The sequence below is a fragment of the Camelus bactrianus genome, chromosome 20 (assembly GCF_048773025.1).
Source record: "Camelus bactrianus isolate YW-2024 breed Bactrian camel chromosome 20, ASM4877302v1, whole genome shotgun sequence".
NCBI lineage: Eukaryota > Metazoa > Chordata > Mammalia > Artiodactyla > Camelidae > Camelus > Camelus bactrianus.
Window position 1 is genome coordinate 34,911,703 of NC_133558.1, and position 19,510 is coordinate 34,931,212.

General features: G+C 44.5%; 1 protein-coding gene across 3 annotated transcripts in view; it reads right to left on the reverse strand.

The window, feature by feature from the left end:
• Positions 1-3,389: 3,389 nt before the first annotated feature.
• The window catches only part of CILK1 (ciliogenesis associated kinase 1), a 31,177-nt gene continuing 15,056 nt past the window's right edge, over positions 3,390-19,510 (reverse strand). For 2 of the 3 annotated variants that reach the window (XM_010973889.3, XM_074348912.1), the window contains 8 exons: positions 18,992-19,163; positions 16,868-17,035; positions 14,222-14,533; positions 12,514-12,704; positions 12,262-12,410; positions 11,044-11,172; positions 7,997-8,119; positions 3,390-6,978 (listed from right to left, as the gene is read on the reverse strand). In XM_010973889.3, coding sequence (XP_010972191.2) covers positions 6,824-6,978; positions 7,997-8,119; positions 11,044-11,172; positions 12,262-12,410; positions 12,514-12,704; positions 14,222-14,533; positions 16,868-17,035; positions 18,992-19,163 — 1,399 coding nt within the window. In that variant the 3' untranslated portion in view covers positions 3,390-6,823. Of the gene's footprint in view, positions 6,979-7,994; positions 8,120-9,534; positions 9,714-11,043; positions 11,173-12,261; positions 12,411-12,513; positions 12,705-14,221; positions 14,534-16,867; positions 17,036-18,991; positions 19,164-19,510 lie in introns of those variants that run through there. The other variant, XR_012501163.1, reaches the window with a different exon arrangement.

Consider the following 19,510-nt stretch of genomic DNA (forward strand, 5'->3'; position numbering starts at 1 on the left):
CGCCAGGGTTGATTCGGCTGATCTGGCTGGCTAGGCGGGTGTCCCCTTCCTCCCTCACCGCTCCATGTGCGTCCCTCCCGAAGCTGCGCGCTCGGTCGAAGAGGACGACCATCCCCGATAGAGGAGGACCGTTCTTCTCGGTCAAGGGTATACGAGTAGCTGCGCTCCCCTGCTAGAACCTCCAAACAAGCTCTCAAGGTCCATTTGTAGGAGAACGTAGGGTAGTCAAGCTTCCAAGACTCCAGACACATCCAAATGAGGCGCTGCATGTGGCAGTTTGCCTTTCTTTTGACGATGATTTTTCTAATCTCTTCAAGAGCAAATGCAAATCATGATACACAATTCGTATTTTGAAAGATATCACATATAGCTACGTAACACAAAAGTGCTGTTAACAAGGTCCTACTGTATAGCACAGGAAACTACATTCAATATCTTGTAAACAGCCTATAGAAAGATGAAACCGGATATATGTGCACACATATATACGCATAAATGAATCATGCTGTACACCAGAAATTAACACAACATTGTAAATCGACTATACTTCAATGAAAAATATTAAGGAAATAAAAGTGCTGTTAACTCATTAAGCAATAGAACTTAATTTCTCTCATTTTGTGTTTGTATACATAACTTTTTTTCTCCTACCCTTCCTTCTTTCTTTCATGACCCGGTGGATCATCCTGAGCTTTTCTTTCATTTTGTATACTTTAGACAAAACTGCCTTAAGCCACAGCTTAACATGGCACCTTCCTGGGTGGGAAGAACTGGGGGTGTTGGGGCGGAGGTGTTAGTAGGGCTAAAAAAGTAATTTGTCTGGTAAATAAGTTAAAACTTAACAATACATATGTATTAGAGAGTAGAATGAAAAATTCACCTGAATTTTAAAATTAAAAACATATTGTCTCCAAAAGGCCTTCAGAGCGATTTTGTTTTCAGAGGCAGCTTCTGTCATTTCTCAGACCATAGATGTTGCTGACTATTGTTTTCACCCAGGAGGGGCTCTTGAGAGTATCTGGCTAGAGAAGCCTGTGTTGCTGACCAATTGCAGCAACTAACACAATCAGATCTTATTTTCCGTGAATTCCTCTGGCAGAAACGTGGAGAATCAGTTGGGGCCTTTCAGGGTGGAGAGAGGCCAATTAAATATTTGTGTGAATTAGAGTAGCATCGTAAGTCTGAAGATGGGTAAGAAAAGGTGAGATATTAACGAGGTGGGAGGAAGAAATGAAGTCTAGAATGATGCCCCCTTCCGCAAACACACACACACACACACACACACACACACACACACGCACGCACACGCACTTCCTCTTCCACCCTCCTTGGGGTTTTTTTCCCCCCATAACCTTTATTGTCATCTAACGTACTATATTTTTATTTTGCTAACTGTCTGGAATTTTGATAGAATGTAAATTCTATGAGGTTAGGGATTTTCATATTTTTGGAAATGTACTTCTTTATATCCTGTTTCTAGAATAATGCTTAGTATGGAGAATGCTTTCAGAGAATGCTTGTTGAAAGAATAAATGAAAGAATAAAAGAAAGAAAGAATGAATGAATGAATACCTTGCTTTCTAGCTCCATAAAGTTTGGGGGAAATAATAATAAGTAGATTTGTCTTTCATTCCTATGAGCCATCCAACTGGAACTGTCCACTACGCCAGTGACGAGTTAGAAGAAAGGACTGAGATGCATTAACCTGCAGCAAAAGGGTGAGCTTACCCAGAGAGAGCATGTTAAGTTAGAAGGAAGCAAATCAAGAACAACTGGGCACCCTGAGAGTCAGGAAAGTCACTTTCATATGCAAATAACAGTATATGTTCCATTTCATCTTTCTAAATCTAATTCTGACCTATCATAGAGATTCCTCAGTTTAACATGAGCAGGAAGCCACATTTTCCAAACCTGCTGAAGGTGATCGTTCTTCGTTAACCTTCTCCAACCCACCTTTCTATGAGAATTCACTTTTATCGAGCTAGATAGGACAGGCATTATTATTCAGCTTTGTTGATAAGCCAAACATTTATCTCCATTTCCTTATTTGTAATTGGTTGAACCATATCATATTGGTTGATATTTTACTATTTTTTTAACCTACAAAAATGGACCCTTTATACATCCAGCCTGATAAATGAAGGGTCACACCATCCTGGTGATCTTGTTTACCCGAAAGAGAAACTAAGGCAGTGTCGTATGACTCTGTCATTACACAGGCTTGTGGAGAAATAAAAAGTCCTGTTATAATAATTCTGCCATTCCATGACAGGTATCCTTAGGTCATCCTGCTCCTTGGAAAACCCTGAAGTCATTCTGTTCTTGGAGACCCTTGGTGTTACTCTCAGTCTGGGACAGTCTTATAATACCTATCTACCTACCTGCCTGATATGTATGTTCAGAGGCCCTAGGACCTCATCTCAGCCTTTGATCCTTCCCCCACCCACTCAGCAGCGGGCAAAATGGCCTTAACAAAAATCAAGAGCTTTAACTCTCAGTGTAAGAGAAGCTATTATAATTAAATGCCCCAGGAAGAGGGAAACAAAGGCTTAAATTCAGTCTTAGCTATGAATGACTACATCAGACCCTAGTCTAACAGCAGGATTTTTTTTTTTTAATTGAAGTATAGTCAGTTACAATGTGTCAGTTTCTGGTGTACAGCATCATGCCCCAGTCATGCATATATACACATGTATTTGTTTTCATATTCTTTTTCATTAAAGGTTATTATAAGATACTGAATATAGTTTGCTTTGCTATACAGAAGAAATTTGTTTTTTATCTGTAACAGCGGGTTTTCATAGCAGGAAGGCTGGCTGGAACCTGCTGGACATCTGAAGAGGCAAGGTGGGTATATATGCCAAGAATTTACACTGATGGGATCATTACACGGTCAGGTCGGGGTATTCTGATCGAGAAGGGCACATCTACGAATTCACCCATACAAGGTTGATTGGTAAATGTGTTCCCTCAAAATTCTTTCAAAGATTCAAAGAATGGTTGGGAAATGAATTTCCCGTGGAATCCTGTATGGAATTCATGAAGTTAGGAGCTTCTTTTGAAGGTTTATATTGTACCTGTGAGTATATGATGAAAACTAGAAAAATACCAGATGAATATTAATCATGATGAAATCAGCAACAAGAAATTGTTCTGACTTGCATATTTTTAAAACATTCTCAGTCCCTCAACTCGCTAAAAGCTAAATTTAAAAAACCTCCACATTGCAGGATAACTCTGGCTATGCTGGTCTGTCTGCTTCCAATTTCACTTCAATAACACTGTATTTAGCGTTCAGGAGAAGTTACAAAATACCAAAATTCCAAATTAGGAAATAGTACCATTACCACTTGATGGAAGAACATAAAAATAAAAACCAAACACTCAAATCAATTTTTCTTAAACTGTAACTTTATTTGAAGCAGAATTTTCCTTAAGTAAAGTTAACGCTTTTAAACACCGTGGGACAAACTGTTCAAAAAAAGAGCGTTTTATTTCAGAAGGGTCTTGAGTATGTGGTTTCCCATCCTCCTATCTTTTCAATATGAGTATTTGCTTTATAAATAAATATATTCTTAGCTAGTCCTTTATAATCAAATCAGGTGACTAAATTGCTGTCAGATCTGAAATATCAGTGATCAGAAGACTGTTCAGGTTGTTTTAAACTCACATTAGCACAGTGTCTATGAGAAACTGATAATACAGATTCATGGGATATTTGCCCCCAGTTTATCTTCTGTTGGTTCCCATGAGAAGGTCCTCACAATAAATTATACAAAGTACAGTACTTTGGTTGGAAATTGTAAATGTAATTCTAAAAATTAACCACATATATTAAACAAACAAGTTGCTACAGTATGCTTTAAATGATACAAAAAAATTAGTATGTCAGACATTTTCGTATAAACATATTGCTTTGGGTCACACACTGAGCTGAAATGTGCAGCCTGGGTCTTGTTCTCTCTTAAATGGCACAAAACAATGGCTTGATGTCACTTCATGAGAAAACACGGTGCCCGTGAACTTTAACAGTACCAGTAAATGTATCGATTTTTGATAACTCCGGAAGATGACATAGCGTCATTTATTGGACATAGATAGTCCTTCAGACAAGAGATATGTCTAAAAAAATTGCTTGAAAATCAGTTTTCTTCCTGCTAAAATCGTACATGAGCTGGGGGAGCACTTAGTAATTAATGGCAGTTTATTGTAAAATGAACAGCGCTACCTAGAGTATCTTTTACGCTCAGGCAACTTGCCCTGCAGCCCGCACACATACTCCTTGGCTCATACTCATTGTCACTGAACCTTTTCCAGAAAGCCTTCTGGTGAGAAATGAGGTACAGCGGGGGGACAGGTGCAGTTAAACTCATCATTCCTCTTGGTGCCCTGCGATACATTTTATAATTCTATAGTAACTGAAAATATACGTACCAGGTGCCATTTCATTTTCCACTTAACAAAAAGGGACTGTTCCCTGCTACAGTAAACAGCTTGTAGACACAATTTATCCTTTACCCATTTCAGAGGGGAAAAAAAAAAAAAGAGGACAGATTTTGCTAGCTCTTCGGAACAGACATTATTTTTTCAGCCTTCTTGTTTTCTCAATGGCAGGTCAGCTACTTGACTTTCAAATGACTGAATGTGTTTGGTTTCTCAAGGGAGGTTGTTTGCTGATGAACCAAGGAAAGAGGAAGAGAAATATTTTCTGAATTTCAAAATGATTGAATGTGTTTGGCTTCTCAAGGGAAGCTATTTGCTGATAAACAAAGGAAAGAGGAAAAGGAAGAAAAGTGAAATATTTTCTGAATCTGGATCCAACAAAAAATATTAGCAAAACAAGTTTATAATGTGTAATAGCCAGGTAACTAGGTTTTTCAATTGAAAAAAAAAAAAGGACTTAACATAAACTAGGGCCAAGAATACGGTATTCACAACCCAGCTGCTTCTCTGGGGCTTATTTACAATTTAAAACCAGCTTTCCAGCAAGCTGGGTAAGGTTTCAGATTAACTTACTTTTTATACACAACACAGAAAGGGGAAATAAATATTAACCTCACAGTAAAGGACTCATCTCTGAAAACACATTTTCTGTTGCTTTAGATAATGAGTTAAGAAGATAATACAGAAATAAATTCAGCTTCAAGTTGTGCTTACATGTACATATTTATTTCCTGAAGCTTTGCCACCAGTTTGGTAACAGGAAAATATTCCATCTCAGATCCACACCCATCATGTGCTTTTCTCATGCCCTCAGGGATCATGGTACTTGGTCAAGTACATTCTGGAGCCAGACTCTCCACAGCACACATCACTCACTGACTTTAGGTTAGGGCCCTTTGGGAACCGTGGTGATTTGTTCAAGCTGCAACGTGTTATTAATACAGCAATGCAAAAATTTACCAACTTATTAGTTTGAACCATCTCAAAGTACCAATATGCATGTTAACCTATCAAAATGACAATGTCATTGGCTCAACTCCTGGAACCTGGAACCAAACGAGAGTGGCTGGAGCCCTGGGAAAAGGTGAGTCAATACGATCTGGAGACCACATTGCACTTACTGGCTGTGACCTTCCTTCTAGCCTTTCAGGAAACCGTGAGTGGAGGCGAGGGTGCCCCACAGAGACGGAGGAGAGTGGACCTTTTGTCTTTTTCTGTCTCCAAACCAGCTTTGTCATTTTCTAAATTGCTGTAAACATTCCTCTCTGTGGAACCGCCTCTGCCCGACAAATGGAATTCTCACTGTCGAAAGAAACTACACCAGGGTTAAGAATTCAAATGTGGCATGTGACAGACAGCGACATCATGGTAACCGTGACTTCCCAGACCAGTGTCACCTCTGCCATCCATCTTTCCTGCTCCCCCGAATTGCCATAAAAATTTGACTAGAGGACTGGAGAACTGAGCTATGTGCAAAATTCTATGGGTTCTGATCTCATAAAATCTGCTGCTGCTTTGAAACTTAGCTGCTTTCAGATCATGCACATTTGCAGGGATATACATTAAAGTGACTGCATTAACCTTTATGTTGAGAACATTTTGGCTTGAAAAGCTTCCCTTTTGTGGGTACTTATACCCTTGAACTTCAGAAACAGAGGAAAATAGAATGTGACAGCATAGCTTGGTTTCAGCTGGATTTTACTAACCATCAAAAAGGGTGTTACGAAAATCGGAAAAAAATGTTTACTTAGGGTTCTTTCATCTGGGGAGTAAAAAGAAAACAAAGTGAATCATAGAATAGTACTTTGAGAACAGCCCAGTGGTATCAAAACGTCGAACCAATAACATGAAATTGAGAACAGCAGACGGTCACTTTTCTAGTGCTGAGGTCAGTCCAAGAAGTACCGAATACGCCACATCGGAAATTTCACAGGTATCTGCACACATCGAGGAAATAACCCTTTATCGTGTAGCCTTAAATTGCACCCCTGTTGCAATACTGCATCAATATTATTACGTTTTTAAAAATCTGTATAAAATATTACCTGGAACCCCAAAGGAAAATCAATTAATCTTTAAAAAGTTCATTACAAAGTTGACTGTATAAAATGCTAAAACATAATCCATATATACAAAATCCTGCCGTTTAAGAAACTAAGGGGACCCAGTTTTAGAATAAAATAACTTTGTACAAAAAAAGCTATTGCATTCAAATCAATATTAAAAAAAAAAACAACTTTAAAAAAGAATATTGAAATGTCTCAGTTCAAGAAGAACAACTATACTCGGCTTTTCCACCATCTGAAAGTCTGAAGGTGAAACACCACCAGCTGGCTGAGGGCTGGTGTCCCGTGGTCCCCCACGAAGGTCTGGGTGAGGGTCATCGCCGAGATGGGTACTTAGAAGCCCAGTCCGTCCGGCCGTGCACGGGCTGGGCGGCGGGAGGCCGGGGCAGCAATCCGGGAGTGCTTCTGGGCTGGGTGTGGAAAAAAGGTCGCCCGGCATGAGGTCTCACAGCCTTCAGGGAAGAATAACCTGCAGTGAAAGAGAAAGGTGGGTCTGATTTTTTTTTTTTAATTAAAAATTTTTATTTTTCCTTAATGGAGGTACCAGGGATTGAACCCAAGCCCCCAGGCATGCTAAACAGGCGCTTTACCAGGAGCTATACACCCACCCCCCCCAAGGTGGGTCTGACTGATAAGGGATCCACGAAAACAGAGTGCAGATAAGAGCATCGAGGTGACAAAGATGTTAGAAAAAGAGTTTCGAGAGGAGCCTCTTCCTCAGTCCTCTCTCCCAGATAAGGACAACCCGATGGTATGGCGGTCAGGCCAGAAATACTGCTGTCATGCCTGACCCCTCTCTTTTTCTCAGATCCAACTTTGCAATTTGTTAGCAAATCCTACTGGCTCTGCCTTCCAGATCTACCCAGAACCTGGCCTGGGGCAACAATGACCACTGGCCCAGACCCAGCTTTGGGTCTCCCTGCTGCCACCCCTGTTAACCCTGTCAGTCCAGTGACAACAGGGCTTGACTGAGCCTGGAAGGCAGTTGGATCCCCTCCCTTCCCAGCTCATAACCCTCCAGGGGCTCCCACGTGGCTCAGAGTCAAGGATGACACACTTACAGTGGCTTGTGGAGCCTACAATCCCCCTCTGACCTCCTCTTCCTGCTCCCCTCCCCTTGTTCAGGCCACACCTGCACTCCACCTCCCTGCTGTTCCTTGTATCTCCCAGGCTCTTCCTGCCTGAGGCCCGGGCACTAAGAGCCTGCATTACACGGCTTGCTCACTCCCCTCCCACAGATCTTTACTTGCCGGCTCCTCTGCAGTGAGGCCGCCCTATCTAAAGGTGCTTGTGCACCCCCCTCCTCCAGCCCCACACTCCCTACTTCCTTCCTGCTTTATTTTTCTCCTTAGCACTTTGGAGCATCTTATTTGCTTTACTTATTGTCTGTAGAAGACAGGGGAGTTTATCTCCTGCACTCGTGGACCCCAGGACTTCCAGGCCTGGCATAAAGCAGCTGTTCATGAATAATCCGAAATAGAACTCACCAGGGGAAGGGTCGGGAATAGGGGCCAAGTGGACCCTCTGCATCGCAGAACCGATTTCTTTTTTCAGAAAGGAAGGGATATAGTTTCCAGCCAATCCACTAGAACTCGTTGAGCAGGAACCAACTGATTTGAGAAAGGAAAAGCTTGTTATAAGACGTGCACAGGACAGCAACAGGGTAAAGGACAGTGGAGCAGGACAGCAGAGGATCAGGCTTTTACTTTTAGGGAGAAAACAATTATAAAGAAAACAGTGACTTCTGAGCAGAGCATCCCACACCACACTGTTGGGAAGACTGGGGGACAGGGCAGGGGGTGCTGCCCCTGTGGTCTGTACCCATATGGAGCCTGGTGCGTTGGTTTGTTAAAAAAAAATGGGGGGAGGGATTTGGAATTTTCTTTCTCTTTGGGATAATAGATTTAACATGTTCTGGAATTTTCTTTTTTCCACTCCACAATATAGAATAGTTAGCTTTTCATATCAGTTTATACAAATTCTAGGCTATGGCTGAACCATAACTCACTTAACCATTCTCTTACTGATCAGCATACAGGTTAGGTTAATTATTTTGGTATTATAAGTAATTCTACAGGAAATATTCTTGTCCATATCAGAAAAACTAACCATTATTAAGCTATATTAAATACATCCACTTTTCATGTCATTTCCATCTTAAGAGTGTTTTTTGGGGGGGGAAGTTAGGTTTATTTATATATTTATTTAATTTATTTAATGGAAGTACTAGGGATCGAACCCAGGACCTCAAGCAGGCTAAGCACGTGCTCTACCACTGAGCTGTACCCTCCCCCCAACCCCTTAGGAGTGTTTTAAGGGCAGGACCTGTAATGCACACATTAGTATTCTAGGCAGTTAATGGAAAGCCTTACATACAGCAAGTAATCAACACACTGGATGGCTGAATTAATATCTATAATGAGTCTAATTATTAAGGCTTAAATGTACACATGGAATAATGAAGAATCTTATACCAACGGAAGTTATATTTGTTAGGAAGAGTCTATGAGGAGCAGAGTTGCTCCATGTCTTCACAACACAGAACGTTCTTGGCAACTGCTTAATAAGGCAGAGTGAGAAAAACGGTCTGGACCTGGCATGGGAGGCATTGGGTTGGTCAGCTGGAGCACATTTTGCAATATTGGTGAATAGATAGAGAAGAAAAATGGGACGAGAACTGGAAGGAAATCACAACAGGAAAAAAATAGTCAAGAAACACAAGAAAAGACGCTCAGCCTCATTTGCCACCAGGACTTGCGAGTTTACGCCCCAGTTAGACACCACTGCACACCCTCAGATTAGCACACACTTGCGATCTTAGCTGTACCCAGAGGAACCAGGGATGCATCACGACTCCCACAGCCTGCTGGGCAGCAATGTGGCAATGTCTGTGAAGTCGAAGGTGAGCACATGCTTTAACCTCACCGGCTTCCGTCACACCCAGAGCCACCTCACTCGTGCACAGCAACCGGGGACATCAATGTTCACTTCAGTGCTCTAACTGCGAAAACTGTCACCAACTCACACGTTTGTCAAGAAGAGAAGGGCTGAATCAATTCTGTTCCAAGCGTCCACCAACAGACCAATGGATAAGTTGTGATACATATATATCTCACATTCCATTGCACACATAGGCATACAGTGGAATATTACTCAGCCATAAAAAAGAATGAAATCTTGCCATTTGCAGCAACATGGATGGACCTGAAGGGTATTATGCTTAGTGAAATAAGCCAGATAGAGAAAGACAAATTCTGTATATCACATACATGTAGAATCTAAACAAATACAACAAACTAGTGACTATAACAAAAAAGAAGCAGATACAGAGAACAAACTAGTGGTTACCGGTGGTGGGGGGGTGCAAAACAGGAGTAGGGGAGTAAGAAGTTCAAACTATTAGCTATAAAATAAGCCAGAAGGATATATTGTACAACATGGGGAATATAGCCAATATTTTACAATAACTATAAATGGAGTATAATCTTTAAAAATTGTGAATCACTATACTGTACCCCTGTAACTTACAGTGTACAGCAACTATACTTCAATTTAAAAAATTGTGTCCTAGTATAAATAAAATCACACATTGTATCATACACACATATACTGTATCTACCCTACTATACATAGTGTGATATATATTCTATGTATGTATAATTGCTACATACATAATGTAATCATTAAAATGAATGAAGTGGAGCAGTATTATATGCATATAAATCTGAAAACATGGAAAGCCATACTATGTATTTTTTGGGTATATATATATACCAAATATATATATATTTAAAAGCATGGAAATAATAAACACCCAAATCAGGGAGTGTCCAGGGTCAGGGAGAGGAAGAGGAAGAGAGAAAGGGAGGGAAGGCTGAGGCACTGGGCTTCGTGTGTGTTTATAGAGTCTGACTTTATAAGCTGGGTGGTAGGTACATGGATGTTGGTATATTCGTTCTTTTTTGTATTTCTCAGAATGAATGAACACATGATGGACAAAGCAAGGGGAAGAGCAACCCAGATGTTTCCTTGGCATGCAGAAGAGGAGGCAGCCCACAGCGGGGGCTGCCCGTGCAGGGGGAGCAGGTGCACTGGGAACCGGGTCCATCAGCCTGGAGGACTTCTGAAATTCATCCACCCAAAAAGAGTGGAAAGGGCCTTCCAAACCATCCACCTTCCAACCAGAAGGGGTTCTGATGCCCTGGGCTAAGTCAGAGCAAGGCAGACCCCATGGAGAGTGACTTCTGGAGGTCTCCCACCACGGAGCAGGGCTTCAGAAGTCAGACTTGGTAAGGCTTTTTCCCTGGAGCCAGGGAAGACTTCACTCTCCTCCCCAGCTTTTCTTGAAGGCGGAGCCAGAGGGAGCTGGCTAGGTCCGCAGGGCCTGCTGCCAAGAGAGAGGGGCAAAGGCCTGGAAAAGGGGCCCAGGGTTTTCACACCAGGGAGGCCCTCGTGGTGACCCTGGTCTCTCTGTACCCACTCTGCCGCATCCAATCTGCTTCTTGTCATTCAGGGGTTAATAACCAGGACTCACCTGAATTTATTTTGCTGATCACTGATACTGTCCCTGAAGATTTTCCAGACAAACCAGAACTGGACCATGGATTCGATGGAATAAAATCCTTGCCTGGATTTGGGAGTATGCCATTTCTTATATTTATTCCTGATTGGGAAGAAATGTTTTTAGGACGCAAAATTCATAGGGTAATCTTGCACCACAAGTCACAGATGAAATGAACGCAGAACCCAATTTGTGAAGGTTCCCCTGGCGGGGGAGGGGATAGCTCAGTGGTGTCACTCCTCCAGGCACAGCCCTTCAAGAACTTCCTATTGCTCATGAATTAAAATGCAGATTTCTTACAAGACCCCAAAGACGCCTCATGCTTCACACCACATCACCATCTCCGACTGCGCTCGGGCCATGCTGGCCTCTCACGAGCCAAGCCCTTTCCTGCCCCCAGGGCCTTTGCACTGGCCGTCTCTTCTGCCCGGCGTGCTCTATCTGAGGCTCTCTCCACCTGGAGTTCCTTCCCAGTCTCCAGGGCCTTCCCTCACTGCTCTGTCTAAAGCAGTGCCCCACCCCCTCCATTCCATCACCCTTAATGCCACTTGTCACCATCTGTAACTACTGTGTGTCCATTTACTGAGGTCTGTCTCCACCATTAGACAACTCAGGGGTGGGGATACTGCCCACAGGCTACTGGCTAATGTCACTGCATTGACTGTGATGTAAATAGAGGGCCCTGGCGTTGGGCAATGTAGTGGCCCCTCTAAGCTATTTTCTTTGCCCTATTCCCGGCACTGAGACCGGAAGATGCTCTTACTTACTGATGGAGTGACTCTGAACAGACGGCTGATGCTGTAAGTTTGAAATACGGAGAATTCGGAGAGAGGCCTGGGCCCCCTCCAACTACAGCGTTTACACCTAAGCCCTGGAGTCCAGCCACATGGGGTGACGAGGCTCCCACCTGGTTTCCTGAGAGCACACGGGGCTGACAGTTTTGGTGGAGAGACCCTGGGCCAGCTGCCTGGCTCTGATCGCTTCCTCCCTCCTCGGGGGCTGGACCCAATTTCCCCCACCAAATTTCTTATCTTCAGCAACTACACAGGACTGTGAAGCCTGGGCTTCAGCAAATATTTTGGAAGAGCAGCCCCAAGCACTTGCCGACTGAAACAGAATCTCTGTGAACACGTGACTCCAGGGACAGGATTTCTTGTCAGCGATCAGAGCAAAGGCAGGAATCTCTCTTACCGGGCAGGTACCGGGAGTGCCTTAGGTAGTGCTGCTTGGCCGCAGACCGCAGGGTGGGCGTGTCGCGCCTGGGATAGGACGTCTGGGTGGGGGCGCTACTCCCGGCGCCCCCGGACTCGGAGGGCTTCAGGTCCAGAACGCTCTCAAATCTGGATGGAGAGAGGGCGGCTCGTGTCAGCACGAGCTGAGATGCTCATCACACGGAAAGACAGCTCACAACCCCCAGACGGCGGCCCGGCAGCCCGCCCTTGCCTGCAGAGAGCCTCCTCGCTCTGTCTCTTCTTGTTTTTCAGGTCAATCCTGGTGAACGAGGGGCTGAAATCCGAGTCATCCAAGTCAGCCCAGTCATCGGAATCCTTTGTCGACCTGGAAACGAGACCCCACCTCCTCCTACTCTTTGGCTTTATCTCACCATTTTTGTGCTCCAGGCTGGTGAGAATTTTCTGTGTAGACAAAAAGGGGAGGGGGGAGCAATACTTGGCATGAAGGGAGCTCACCCACGAGTAACCCTCATTCTGAACTTTCTCGGTTATGAAAAGGAGGGTCCTGGGGCGTATTGCTCCCCAGTAGGTGCTGATTGTCAGGAACGGTGACCGTGGGAAACACCGTCCCATGCCTGTCTCTCTCTCATCCTGCACAGGTTACAGCAGCTGTCAGCCCGTGGAGACACTAAACTGTGAAACATAAGGGCTTGAAAAAAGAGACTTAAAGGTACTTCTTGCGCACGAGGATGGCTGGATTCTCACTCAGGACTCGTCTCTGACAGTGAGTGTGACTTACACTGTCCTAAACAGAATATGAGAGAGTACAGCTAAGGTGTTGGTCACCTTCTCTTTTACAGAAAATGATGCAAATAATGCCTTCTTGCCTCCTCAGTTGCCCTGGAGAGGATTTCACTACAGAATTAGCTACGGTGAGAAATTTCCAAACCCAGGTGGGCGAGGGTCGAGTGGACACAGTCTGGAGACACCACCCCAGAATCTCCGGCACTCACTGACTGAATACTGATCGAAAGAAAAGGTTTTACTTTTGCATAAAGGTGTTAGAAAATCATACCCTCAGACAGCATCACGGGGCTAATGGTAACCAGATTCCCTTCCCAGATGATTTTATTGAATGCAACACTCACTGTTTCCTTGTGAACAGCAAGAGAAGGAGCTGGACTCAATCAACAGCCTGGCACTAACAGCGTCAATTAGGGGGAGGGTAGAGCTCAGTGGCAGAGCGCATGCTTAGCATGCATGAGGTCCTGGGTTCAATCCCTGGTACCTCAGTTAAAAAAATTAATTAAAAATATATCTAATTACCTCCCCCCACCAAAAATACACAGCACCAATTGATGGCACTGATGGAAATAATGATCTACAAACAGTGGGGCGCTGGATGATTTTCAGACTATCTTCACAAGCAGAGGGACCTTTGATTCCCACAAATAGCCCCACCTGGTGGGCAAGACAGGCATCGGGATGAGGGCATGGGGTCCACAAAGATGAATATTAACAGGGACTAGACATTTAGCAAGTTCTAGCTGGGTGCTGGGTACTGTTCTAAAATCTTTCAAGCCTGAACTCATTTAGTCCTCAAAAGAACTGTATCCGGCAGGTACTTTCATTCCCACCCCTGTTTCACTGATGTGGAAGCGAGGAACAGAGAGGCCAGGTACCCTGCACAGCGCCATCGTGCTGTGAAGCCACATAGCCGAGACAGGGACCCTGGTGCCCTGGCTGCCGCGTCCAGCCCTCGGCCGACCCCCACAAGTGGCACTGTAATTCACAGGCAGCGTTAGAACTTGACCTTTAACTCCAAAGCCAAAGCTCTTTGCACAATTCCACGAGACTGCAAAGACAGAGCTACTATAGTTAGCCATGATCTGCTGAAAAAGAAACTATTTCATGCCATAGGTAGGCTCAGAAGAGGAACAGGCCAGACGCAAGGCTCCCTAGCAGCTCTTCCTGCTTACTGCCTGAGGATGCTTGGTGTGGAGGGGTGGCAAGTGCAGAGGGCTGGGCTTGTCCTCCGGAGGGTGGTCTGTCCTGGCAGCCTCGGCTTTGTAGGAGTACAGGAGATGCTGAGGGGGCTGGCTGGCTTGATGCTGTCTCGACGAAATCCGTGCGTGTGGCTTGGTTGGGGGCTGGGCGGGAGGGACCGGCTTTATGTGGGGCGGTGGGCCTGCCTTTTCCAGGATGTCCTTCTGTGGTTTTCCTGAATCCTGAAGGCTCTGTGTGGTGCTGCCCAGGGGGTGCCCAATCTGGAAGTAAGGATATCGAAGTGCCTGGAATGACACACAGTGCTGCTTTAGGAGAAGAATCTGGCCAGAGAGGGTGACACCATTCAGGGTCACTGGCTGGATTTCATGTAGCCAGTTTACCATAGTTGCTTAGCCCAAACCAACTACAAAACCACATCCTGAATCTGTAACACCCCTTGTGATTTTCTTTCTAAAATAGTGTAAAATGTGCGGACTGGTTGCAACACTAAAATTATTTGCATAAAGCAGCCAGGTTCACTGCTATTCCCTTGGCTACTTCTGCAAAGATCCTGGCCTTGTGACTCATTTGCTATGTGTCTTAAATGTAATAGTTCACCATTCCAAGCCCATTTCTTCACTCCATAGAAAGGAAGAAAATAATATGAAATGGAGAGAACCAAATACAATGATCCAGGAGGACTCTGAAGAATCAAATATAAAATAAGCAGGTACAGATGATAAACAACAAGGATTTACTGTAGAGCACAGGGAACTATGTTCAGTGTCTTGTCATAACCTATAATGGAAAAGAATTGGAAAAAATATGTAAAACTGAATCACTTTGCTGCTCATCTGAATTTAACACAGTACTGTAAATCAACTATAGTTCAATAAAAAATAAAATAAAATTAGCAGGCATAGATGCTTTAACACCAGAAATGCCAAGAGGGTAATGTATGCTATAGTTAAACCTTGCCCATCAAGATAGCCTAGTTTTCTGGATAGCCGACAGATAAATCTGGAAGTGCTGGGGTTTGCAATTCTTTCTGAAATATTCCTAGTCTTTTTAAGTGGAAGTCACTGAACATAACAGAACCGTCCTTAATGACTCTGGGACATAGCTATAAACATCTGTGATAATGATACTATCGTACAGGTTTTGGACCCTGGCATCTAACTTGGGAAGTCTTCTCTGTCCTCCCAGGTATTTTTACAAAGTATCAACTGAATTGGGGGTACTTTTGTTTTTTAGCTTTTCTGATCCTATTCTTAAAAGTACACATTCCTCCCTTGGTTCCTCCTTACAGAATCTTTTTCTTGTACTCTCTAGTGTGTATCTTTTAAAAAACTGGGTTTATCAGAATGCTTCCCTCCTGCCCTGAAAACATGTGTGAATTTCATCACCAGAAGCACATTTCTGAGCGCTTTCCAAGCTTCTTGAGCCATCTGGAGTCTTCTGGTACCAAAGCAGGGTTCCTTCTTCCTTGAGCCAGTGGAAAGCTGCTTTTCTCCCATTCCTTAATCCCCTCAACTGCCATCTCTCGGCTCTCACAAATTCCAACACCACATCGGCACTGTCTTCCAGCATCTTCGTCACATTTGCTTAGCTTAATTGTTGACTCTGCTTAGAACTGGTCACCTTTTTGATTCTCTGAGCAACGGGACTGTCATTGAAACAAGTTGAGAAGGATACGACTAACACAAAAAGAGGCCTGGGAGTGGTTGAAGCCCACAGCACTACACGCCTCTTTTGGGTTCACTTTATAATCTAAGTCACAGTGGCTTGGCGGGGGGGCAGTTGGGAAAACAGGAGGCAGGGAATTGGAAGGTGTGCCATCCACATGTAGGAACGGCAGTTGGGTACCTACCTGTACTAGTTCCTGGCGGAGTGATTAAGGCAAATTGCTCACACTTTCTGAGAGGCAGCGTTTGCATTTAGAGAATGAAAACAGTAACACCTATCTCATGGAGCCTTCACGGGGTTAAAATCACATGAAAACATACTAAAGCATCTGCAAACTGTAAAGTGCGGTAACACGTTAATTACAGTTATTCTATCCTAGCTCTCTCTTTTTCATCTGTAAAATGAGGGATTTGGATCTTATAAGATATATGCAAACTCTCTTTCAGCAACCAGTACTGCCTTATAAACAAACTGCTATGTAATCTTAACTCAGAGAGAATATATTTGAAAATGTTCTCCAAAGGTAGGTGGATATAATCTGTTTATTTTCATTTCCTCATATATGGTGATGCATCACATGAATTGTAGTGCTATTTTCCAAGCAACTGTATTGTTTAAATCTTAAGAGAGCTTCAAACTGTTTTAAGTTCTTATATAGTTTTTAAAGAACATTATAGAAGAGTAGGGTATAGCTCAGTGGTAGAGTGTGTGCTTAGCATGCAGGAGGTCCTGGGTTCAATCCCCAGTACCTCCATTAATAAATACATCAATCTAATTACCTTCCCCCCAACCATCACCAAAAAAAGGACCTTACATAGTTCACCACTAGTGGTATTCAATCCTATTTTTCACTCATAATACCAAATAAAATACTTCCCATGAGATTTATAGGAATTATTCACAGTTAGACATGAACTTCACAAGAAATGCATCAGGAAAAAATGGAGGGAAACCTGACTAGCTGTCGGCCGTTTCTTGGGATCCCACTGAAGCATGTCTCTCAGGAGCTGAACTGCTTCACTGCTGGCATTTGGAATCAGGGTCTTCAAGTTATTGGGGACACACTGGGGCCAGCGGAAGTTCATAGCAGTTGAAAGTTGGTAGCCTTCAGGCCAGTCCGTCTGAAAGAAGGAAAAGGAGGGAAACCTTACTCAGCCAGTCGCTGTGATAGGACTTGATATTCTGGCCTGCATGTGTATAAAGGAAAAGTGATCTGTCATTACCACGCCCACGTTCAAGACGGTGGTGCTCTGGGTGCTGAAACACAGAGGATGCTAATGGAGAGACACAAAGGACAGGAAGGCTGGGGATAGTGGGAAAGACCCTGTATTTACCACTAACTCGTTTTTAACTTTCACACAAGACGGTTCAGCTCTTGAGATTTGAAGGCTGAACCAAATTAGCATTTTCCCCACTGCATTCCACGAGACAGAGGTTTTAGAAACTGTAATGAGATATCTGGGGAGCGAGGAATACAGCAAAACATCTTGTTCTTGGTCAGATTAATTTGAGAAATCCTACATATTACTAGATCCCCATCTTGATGATTCAGAGTCTACATGCTGAGAAACCCAGCAGTCAAGACAGCTGCTCCATCTCAAGCCCTCCTCTTTTCCATGCATCAGAACTACGGGACTCAGCACTGGAATGAAGGGCAGAAGATGCAGCACAAGCAGTCCTCAAGGCCCCTTTTAGTTCCAACTGCTCTTTCACAAGACACATTCCGATGTCATCGCTTTTTATTTTTTTTTTAAAGGGAAGTGTCAGAATGTATAGCTGGTATCATTCATTCACTTACTCACTGAGTGCCTCCTATATGCTTAGTCCTGTCAGGCATCTGAAAAGTAATCCAATATCAATCCTGCCTTTAAAGATACGACTGTCCAAAGGAGAAGATAAGACACTTATTTAAAAAACACAATAATAAGAATAAAAAGTGAAGGGAGGGTATAACTCAGTGGTAGACTGCATGCTTAGCATGCATGAGGTCCTGGGCTCAATCCCCAGTACTGCCATTAAAAATTAACAAAAATTTTTAAAAACCTAATTAACTACCCCCCCCCAACACACAAACAAACAAAAAGTAGTAAGAGTCACAAGAGAGGTAGAGTCACAGTTATCCAAAGGTAGGAGAGATTCCAGCAGAAGAGTCTGGAAATCTAAAAGAGGTGGCATTAATGATTCTTTCAAATAATTAAAAAAAAAAATTTTTTTTGAGAGTCTGGTTTGTACCAGCAATAGTGCTAGGACCTGGAAAATAAACGCACAGTAACAGAAGGCAAATCCTTTCCCTGAGTGAGCGGACGGTCCGGGAACAGATAGGCACACAGATGATACATAAGTAACACAGAGCGCAGCTGCAGATGGAGACACCAGAGGAACAGGGAGGAGGAGGATGCCGAGGGTCTTGGAAGAAGACGGGGGAGATGCCAGGGCACCGAGACGGGTGCAGGCACCGAGTTGGGGGTGAGGAACGAGAGTTAGGGGGCGGGGCGGGGGGAGGCAGAGAATATTTTTAGAGGGGAGGACAGCTCCAGAGCTGTTCTTTAGAGGGATAAATCTGGCCGCAGACTGGAAGAAAAGCTGGAGGGAAAAGTCTTGAAGGCAGAAAGGCACCAGCGGGGCGATCACGGCGGCAGTCAGAGATACTGGGCGGAGATGGTCCACCGGATCCATGAGCCTTCAAAGGAGGCTGGTTGCGGGGTAAATCATGAGCGGTCTGGGTCAGATGTGCTGAGTTTGAGGTGGTGGCGAGGGGGCCAGGGGAAAATCCCGGAGACGGGTGTAAATTTGTGAACGGAGTTACGAAGAGGGGTCGCATTTAGGAGGCTTCTGCCTGGATAAGAGTTGTAGGCACGAGAAAAGAGATGCTCTGCCAGGGAGGTGAGGGGACGTGGAGAGAAAAGCAGGGGGAGCCCGGACCCCTGGAAGTCTTCCACCGCAGAGGAGAAGGGGCGGAGGCGGAGGGTTACCCGGGACGAGGACGGTCCCAGAACTAGCCGTGCTGCCCGGGCTGGGACACGGGGACCACGGGAAGCTGCCGCGGCGGCCCACAGGCCCTCGTCCCACGTCATTACCTTTTTCGGAGTCCCCAGCACTTGGCAGATTTTGAAGATCGTGTCGATCTCACTGGCCCCGGGGAAGAGCGGCCGGAGGGTGTACACCTCTGCCATGATGCAGCCCACCGCCCAGATGTCGATGGGGGAGCTGTAGTTGGTGGACCTCAGGAGCACCTCCGGGGCCCTGTACCTGGGGCGCAAAGGAGAGACGTGCTAGTGCCAGGGACGCCGCCCAGAAGCAAACTAAATACAGTCAACCCTCCGGGCGAGGGTTTCTGTATTTCCGTCTTCTGTCTAGTTCAGGGCGGTGCACGGATAACGCCCTGCCTCTCTGCTTCCCGGGGTTTTCTGTCGAGCATTTCTCCACCGGCCTCTTCTCTACAGCATCTTGGAGAAACACAGACAGTGAGAGAGGGCAGGAAGAGAGACAGCGAGACAGGAGGGAAAGGGAGCGAGAGAGAACCCAGAACTGGTCCTCTGTAGGCTCTTCTTGGTCATGGCCAACCGCTCAAATCAGACTCGTAGCGTCTGAACATT